The following is an 8,743-nucleotide window of genomic DNA, read 5'->3' as shown; positions in this document are numbered from 1 at the left end:
TGTTTTTGGTAAGATTCAGAGTGGCAACGTTTTCAAACTAGTAGAAAAGCCGATATCCCTTTTTATTACTTAAACATTCTTTACATTTAGCCCAGGCTGCTGGCAAGCCTGTTGTTTAATCAGCACACCCTCATTAACTTTGCAGGCAAACCCCTCAACCCCAGGCAACTTTGGGTTAAAAGTAATAGCTCTGCACAAACGTGATAAACCCAGCGATTTGAACTTTTCAGGTAAATCAGAGCGGCTCAGATGATAGAGCAGCAGATGAAAAATGGGAATCGAAATGGAAAGGCAGGTGTGATTCGTTCAGAAGTTAGGCATGCTGTTTCCAGGCTCAGGATGAATCTCCTAGGATCCTATTTTATCTTAGGTTATTTTAGGAACCTAGAAAAATTATTTGCTCTGTGATGGCTGCTTCCAATCTTTTCTTACACAGCCCAGATCCAGAATCTTACCCACGCTTCTGTCCTAACACCTTGTCTGTTCCTTGGCACCCACTCGAGCCTCATAAGGGTGTGGTGGGCCCCGGGTGCTCTTTGCATCAGCTGCATGCCATGCCCCTGGCACATCGTGCTTCTCTCTTTTTCCGTTTGGTGATTTTCACACGGAAACATTTCCAGACAAGAACCTTGTTCTTCAACGCTCTCACCCATACACAGACCTCATTAACGTCTTACTGGGTGAAGAACCAAGTTCCACCATCACTTCCATCCAGTGATGCTTTGAGACATCATTGGCACTTGCAAGGCTTGTCACTCCTGCTGCCCAACAGACTGCATCCCACCACAGCTTCAGACTCAACAGCCACAGCACGAAAAGGCTGTGATCTGTCATCCCTGCAGCAGCTGCTCTCCATCTCTGCTCCATCCACCTACAGAACACGCACACACGAGTGACACGATTTTATCTGTCAACTCAACTCCTGTCCATCACCTTAGGAAACTCTCACAGGAAACCTGACTTTGGGTGTGCAGTGTCACAGCCACATCTCCCGGCCTGAACTCCTCACTTCCAAAAGGCACAAAGACATTTGGCTGGCCAGAGACACCACCTTCTTTGATCTGGAATGGACGCAGGCCAGGGCCCCTTGGGTCCTGTCATCAGGTCAGCTGTGCCCTATGCACTGACTCAGCCATGGAGAAAACAGGCAGGAGGATCTTCTTTGGCAACAGGAGTTGCAAGAGAGAACAGACCAGCTTCTAAATTTTTTCTTTAAAAAATGATTTTTTTTGTCTTTTGGGCTAGAATAGAGGACAGACAGAAAGAAACCGACCTGACATGCTTACTTATGGCTGTGCTTTTTTTTTTGTTTTAATGTAATTTTCTTCATTCCAGATACAAGGGATGCTGTCCCAAGCATTTCTGTCACATCATCTGTCTCGTGGGCAGTACGTGCTGAGTATTTTTGAAGATACCATCAGAAACATATGCTGCAGACAGACAGGAGACAGAGGCCAAGCAAGTATTGGAAGTCCAGTTTTAACACAACCCCCTCACCAACCCTGTTAATGAAGTTCTGCCATAAGAAAAGCAGCTTTCAAAGATTTCCTACTGTCTCAAGCTAAGACATGCTAGCAGGAAAACAAAGTGATGGTACACACTGAATGAGACCGAGTGGAAAAGAGACAGAGCTGGGAATGGTGTCGCAGTAATTTTGTATTTAACTCTGCTCATTTCTTACAAACCCTGTGTCAGTTTATTACCTCATCTCACTTAAAACCCTGTTCTTTTTTTAAAAAAGTTATACAATTCCTCTGCGAACACACAGACTTGCGTAAACTGTGGTCAAGTTCACCTTCACCAAGACAGTGGTGATGTATCTTGTGATGTATCTTCCACCATCAGTTTGGTTTCCTTTCCTAGCTGCGGTTTACCTGTTAAACCGCTGTTGTCACTCATCTAGAAGGTCTTCTCCACAAGCTTCTCAGAAATGCACACCTGCATTCTGGTGACAGAGCGTCTGATACAGCAGTGGAAGTCACCTTGAACATTCCCAAATGAGCCGGTCAACAGGTTTTTTATCTGGGTGAGGCTGTGCCTGGCCTTCCTGCAAACACTCCCCAGCAGAACCAGGGAGTGCAGGCTGGCACACAACACCTCCCAGCCAAAGCTTCATGCACATGAGTGTCCAGAGAGGACGTGTGGGGATGGGAGGAGGAGCGAGGACAGGACTCAGCAGCCCCAACAGAGATTGGTTTACACTCACAAGGATCTCCATCCACCGTCCAACTCTGAATAGCTGGTGCTGTGCCAACAGGCACCCCTGGTGACCAACATGAATCTAAACAGACATCAAATGTGCACACAGTTTTCAGAAATAAAACATTTCTTTTAATTGGCAAGTAGAACACACATTACAGGTCATTAGTATTTTATAAACAATATTAAGTTACAAATACATGTTAAAAATTGCAGTTCATGGCAGCTAAAAGCTTAGAGTCCAAAATGGATCTCTGCAATGCTTCATTACTTCCCTTTCCCCAGTCTGCTGGGTGAAGATGAATAAAAGATCATTTATCATCTACTAGGAGGTGGTCTACTATATACTCAAACAAAAAGAAAACCTCATTCCTAAGAGGATCACTAACAAACAGAGGCATTCAAAATACTTCAGCCATCTTAAATCACATCAGATACGAGGACACAGTTAAGAGTGACTCTGTAACACTTTAAGCAGAGACACAAATATCTTCACATTAAACTGATAGTTCAATGTTTTCTGCTCCAATTCAGCTTAAAACCAACACTAGCTTCTACTCCACAGAAGCTTAAAATCCATCATGCAGGCTTCCATGCCATCAAAGCTAGATGTTTGTAAATCAGACCCTTACACAGAGGAAAGTTATGGTGTACAACTAAACAGCATACATAAATATCTACCTTATATTTAGCAGATCTTTATTCCCCTCCTTAATGACTTTTGGTGGTATTAGTGAGATACACAGCTCATTCCATTTTCACTACACTCAGAATATTAACAAGTTACCATTACGCGTGTTAATATACTAAATATCTTTTAACAAGTCTCTTTAAAAAAAAGTATTTAAAAACATTTTTGGAAAAGTAGAAATCTATTTTCCAGAAAAGCAAGTGGTTGTAGGATAGCAGGGACTCCAGTGCTTAAACATCCTTTCAGAAAAAACCCCATCTTGACGGCCTTTGGGCCTGGGAGTCAGCATGTCTCAGCTGCCAGACTTGTATTCTATTCATCCTTCTTGCTGTGGTGGTAAAAGGTCATCCAAATCAGCTTACCTTGCCTTTCAGCTGGCAGAGCTTCAAAGATTACCAGTCACTGGACTGCATAAAAGAGACATGTAGCTTTGACATGAGTTCATTTCTTTCTTCCTCATATTTATGAGAGTCAGTTTTATTATGCCGCTGAGATTGCATCTTCAAAACCAAAGTCTGCTGAATGTGTCTGGAGAAATGACTTTGTATCTCAAAAATATCAAGAGTACCATTCAGATCTGAATTTCTAGTAAGAATTGTGCACATTTAGCAAAAAATTATGCTGCTGTAAAAACAAAAGGCCTGCTCCTCGGCCTGCTCAGAATACAAGCTACAACGCAAGAGATAATACCAGAGGGTTTTTCCTCTGCTTCTTTTCTAAATGTAGGCATTGGAAGTAAAGTGTTACTAAGCTTTTCCTAAGAGAGCACGCAGGGGTGTGGCATAATATACATTACTCAGAAAGAAAAAACAGTAACAAACAACCATTCTAGAAAATGCTGCATATTAGCAGCATGCTTGGTTTCCAAAAACATAAGGAATTGCATGGAAGTTGTCAAGATGAAGTCCACACACCTCGATCATTGAACTGATCACTAGATTCCAAGAAACCAAAGCAATTTTGAAAATACACAAGACAACAACCGCCTAGAAGGCAGAGTTCTATCATCTGTCAATAACCAGATGAATAAAGTGCATAGCAACTATTATAACAGTTTCTTGAAAAGAGAATACGTTTTGCAAGTCTCAAAGTTTGTAAGCTTGACACTTAATCCGTACGTTTTGCTACATGTGTGGCTTCCCTTTTGTTTTGCTATTTAGCTTAACTGCTCGACCCTTCAGCACTGTCTCCTGTGGTTTCCTTTGCACTTCATATGGAATGCGCTGAGATCTCTGACTGCTGCCTGATGTACGTCTGGAAGCTCTTGTCACCAATGGGATGTTCCCTAAAAGGCAAGGAAAAAAAAAGAAAAAGTACTATACATAGAATTCTCTGTCAAGACATCAAAATGTCAGAACAGAAAGTGAACAGACAAAACCTTTTCCCTGAGTTTGATTTTGAAAGCTGTAATTATAATGATAATACTGCATCTCATTTGAGCTGGAAGAACTGATTGAATTGATCCTTTTTTTGGTCAGCCATGTGCAGCATGCTCCTTTATTTACATGCACACAAAATACAGTCATCTGACTGTATCAGCCACTCTTCCCATTTTTAAACACACACTCTAAAATAAGCTGCTAAATACATCTATCTTCTGGTGTTTACTACTCACTCCATGAGCACAAGTTCAAAATTAAACAAAAAAAAAATTAAAAAAATCTCAAAAGTCAAAAAACCACAGACATGCTTTTATGAATGAAACTGAATTACAAAATAAGCATTGAAAAACTCCTGACAGTCCTTTGAAATACTGTGGTATCAATCCTAAATCACAATCTTACTCCGTATGTATTTACAGGATCTTTTTTGACCATGACTATGGTAAAGGCCAGAACATAAGGAAGGGAAATACTATTTCGCAGGATTGTTCCCCTGTTTGGACAACCCATAATACTTACTGGCTTCCATATTTTGTCTTCTTAAACTTATCCCTCTTATATTGAGCATGTTCCTGCTCTAAAGTTCCAACACCTTCAATAATCAGCTTTAGTGTTTTATACGTCTCCTTAGGGTCATCAATGATGAATGTAGAATATTCTTCCTCTTCAGGTCCATCATAAACAGATTTGCTGCCACAGGCCTCTGGGGAAAAAATAAAGTACAGGAATAGGTATCAGATAGGCAGGGGAAAAGAAGTGAGAGAAACAGACTAAAAATATTCAGCCCAGGGCTCATACAGTTCCTTGGTTTGCTTCAACAGAACCGTGGCTCACGTGGACAGCAGAAAGAGCAGTTCCCTCTTCTTTTGCTGAGCTGTTGGTAGGCACAGAGGTTGTCCCATGCCTGTTCCCTCCTCCTCATCTCGTAAGGAAAGGGCAACAAGTCTGGCAGCTGCTGCTGGCCTGGTGCATAGCTGTCCTCTGCTCCACAAGCAACGCTTGCATCTCAATTAACACTGGCAGTACCCCACACACACACTTTGGGAACTCTGACACAGTCTTAACTCTGCCACTGTGCTGCAGGGTTGGCCTGCATGAAGTCAGCTGTTCACTGGTGAGAAGGACAGGTTCTGTTCCTAACCAGCAAGTGCAGCAGTGCACAACAGACTGAATTCAAAACAATTACAGGTTGAAGTAGTCACAGAAGTTGTTGTACCACATTAACCCTAAAAGATTTGTACAACAAGCATAAGCAGAATACGTCATGACTACCGCCTGGCTGCCTGTTTAAGGACATACCCTAGGAAGGGGCAAGTCATACTATCTTCTTATCCTACCAGGGAGCCTTCCTGGCTAAGAGATCACGACATGAACATTTATGACACATTCATCATGTGATCCACTTCTGCATTCTAGCTGAGAATATCAGAAGAGGCGGGAGAATATTTTACTTTGTCTCTATTTTTCCCTCCATTTCCAGCTGTACTGCTGTCTCAGTCTCAGCTTTCGAGTTACCTTCCCCTTGCTGCACTGTGGGTGCCAGACCTGCGTCCTTTTCCCCGACACTGAAACCCGATGCTGGCTCTGGCAGGGAGGATTGGGAACAGGGGGGAGCTGGGCATGGCTTCAGACAGCTCGGAAGTGGTGGGGATCTTAAGTTTGCAATTGCACGGCGGCCAGGAATGGATTAAAGTGCTTTCCAATCTGTGCGTTTGACACCACTGGCTTATCTCATATTATAAAATAAAGTCCTATTTAAAGAGCAGTGCCACAGTGAAGGCTTCCCTGCCACTCCCTGCGCTAAATTGGGATTTCAAGTCTGGCACCGTGTACACCGGATACTTTTCTTGGCGTGCCTACTAGGACTAACTTCCTCTGCTGTCTCTTCTTTCTTTTATCCTTCATGTCACATCTCTGCTCCCCTCAGCTCCTGAGTGTTTCCTAGCCCAATCTTCACTTTTCAACTTTTCACAGACATCCACAGGTCATCTTTCACTGATAATTCTGAAAGAGCCTTCCTGAGAAACCATTTGTATCCAGCCTGTTCTTGGGATCTGCATCTGGGAATGTGCACGTGTCTTCTGGTAACACAAAACCATGTCCCACCGAAACCTCAACTTTGCTGGTGCTTCTTTTCAGGATCAGTAAACTTCTGCTTTAGTGCATGCTCTGATTTGTCAATTCAGAGTATCCAAGCAATGCTCTGTGCCTACGCTATTTTAGGATGCTGCGGTTTAAGACTGTATTTCAAACAACTGTTTATTATGCAAAGAACTTTGTACAGACTATGAGACGGCACGCTGCACCAAAAATAATTCACACAACTGCCTCAAGACAGCAGAAGCAAGTTAAATACTGGCCGCTGTGTTCTAGGATGTGATTCACAAGACTGGTCTAGCTAGAACACACAATTTTTCACAGGTATTTTTGCTTGCTAAGCATATTGAAGATGCAATGATCTTTCATCCTCACCTTGCATTTTCTCCAATTTTGGCATATACAAGTTGAAAAGAGAGTAGATGCGCTCGGTTTCTCTATCTCCATCTATATCCAGTTGTATGTTTGCTGGCAGGCCTCTGTAAGGCATCAGGAAGACAGGGAGAAGTTATATGCTAAACAGTACATTACAGCACAAAAAGCACTTAACGAGGATGAAAGTAAAAGTGAATACTCATGAAAGCCAACAGATTGTATATAATGGATCTCAAAACTTCCCACTTTTCCCAAGAGAAAAGGTAGACAAGTTCAAACTTCTTTATGCCTAGATTTATCCAACGTGCTTTCACTCTGACTTGAGAGAGGACTGTATCAGGATCCAGACATGTGGTGAATTAGTCTGCTTTAACCAGATGGAGGAGCCAAAGCACTGAACTCCCAACTGTCCAGGTCTTATATTCTGAGACTAACTACCACTATAGACTTGCTGCTTCTCTCATTTTAGATGAAAATAGATTCTTATGAACCAGACAGGACCTCTTTATTTAACAGAGAGCATGAGTGGGCCCCTTAGAAAAAGATTAGTTTAGAATTAAATTTGGAAGCAGATGACTGACTGTTTCAGGAATTTACAAACAGGACACTGAAGGGATTTCTGACTTTTTACTAATGACAAAGAATCAGAACCAAAGTATCTTATCCCAGAGTCAATTCCTATCAATGTCCTGAACTCTTTAACCAACAAATGCAGATACTGACAGTATCAGAAATAACAATAAAGATGGCCTTTGAAAACACCACAACGCCTGCGTGGCTGGCAGATCTTCTTGGTAACTGCATCCCTGCAAGTCCCACTGCAGAGACACACACGCCCCTGGCAACACCTAAACCAAAGGCACGTTACTGATCCTTACCCTGTGCAGGGTGTGCAGCCAGGAGTATTATCTGCAGTAGCTTTACAGCAAAGCCAGTGGCCATTAAGATAGGCAGAGGGATGATAGACTGTGAGGCGCTTCTTGTTGCATTGGCTAACTTTGGTGAGGATATCGATCCAGTCCTTGGCCTCCACACAGTTATTTGCTTGGATATACAGGACTCTTCTTTCAGGCTGGATCACCTGGAACATCTGCAAATAAGGAAATAACCCACAGATTAAACCACCAGAATGAGTCGGTGAACCTAAGGCTGGGAGGAGACTGTTGATTTATTGAAGGAAAACCACAGCATACTAAAATAGTGCACCAATAAATACATTTCAACACAAAAACAAGCAGCAAATGAGCCCTGAAAACAACAAGACCTTTCACCTGGTACAAGGAGTAAGATAATGCTCCTGCAGGAGATGATTTACAAACAGCTAACGCCAACTTGCAGGTTGGGCCTCAACAAGATTTGTTGTCAGCCTCAGGGATGCAATTTTAGTAATGTTGCAGCTCCAAGTTTTGGAAGGCTGACAGAGGGACCCAACGCTGAAAAGACACTCCAGGCAGCAGGGGGCAGGAAAGAGAAAAGCAAGAGTTTGCATCCAGCCTCAACAACAGCTCTGCTTTTATATTGACAGATCTCTAGTCTTTTTCACACCAATTTCAGCATGGTTCTTTCCTTTTAACAACTTCCACGCTTCTGCGCCCAACTATAGCTGCAATTACCAAATCACAGCAATACAGTTTCTCTTTAATCGCCATAGTGTGGTTCAAATAATCACACATTAATTCTGCATTATAGCTTGGGCACTGAAAATACAAACTAGAGCTTTCCTGCCTGTTCCAAACAGCCTGCAACCTGAAGTGGCACAATCACATTTATTTTCCTCCTCTTGAAGAAGCAAGCTGTCAATGCACAGCCTTATTGCTTGATTATACTGATCATGCACCGCAGGTAACTAAGCTCAAGTTAGTGATCTTAACTGCAAATTTTGGAAAGGCAAATGCCAACCATTTTCATTTCCTCTAACTTCTGCAAATCTTTATTTTAATGGGCTTTCCTCTCTCAGGTGTCCCTAAATTATCCTCCCCCCCTCTACTTCTTCATTTGA

At 42.4% G+C, this 8,743-nt stretch overlaps 1 protein-coding gene across 1 annotated transcript in view; it reads right to left on the bottom strand.

Moving 5' to 3' along the window:
* Positions 1-2,308: 2,308 nt before the first annotated feature.
* RASA3 (RAS p21 protein activator 3) overlaps positions 2,309-8,743 on the bottom strand; it is a 104,619-nt gene continuing 98,184 nt past the window's right edge. Inside the window, exons 22-23 of the mRNA XM_014944191.1 lie at positions 4,792-4,975; positions 2,309-4,175 (exon numbers count right to left, since the gene is read on the bottom strand). Of these exons, the coding sequence (XP_014799677.1) occupies positions 4,100-4,175; positions 4,792-4,975 (260 nt within the window). The 3' untranslated portion in view covers positions 2,309-4,099. The remainder of the gene's footprint in view (positions 4,176-4,791; positions 4,976-8,743) is intronic.

This window comes from Calidris pugnax, unplaced genomic scaffold (assembly GCF_001431845.1).
Source record: "Calidris pugnax isolate Ruff unplaced genomic scaffold, ASM143184v1 scaffold69, whole genome shotgun sequence".
In the NCBI taxonomy this organism is placed as follows: Eukaryota; Metazoa; Chordata; class Aves; order Charadriiformes; family Scolopacidae; genus Calidris; species Calidris pugnax.
This window is presented reverse-complemented; position numbering and strand designations above follow the sequence as displayed.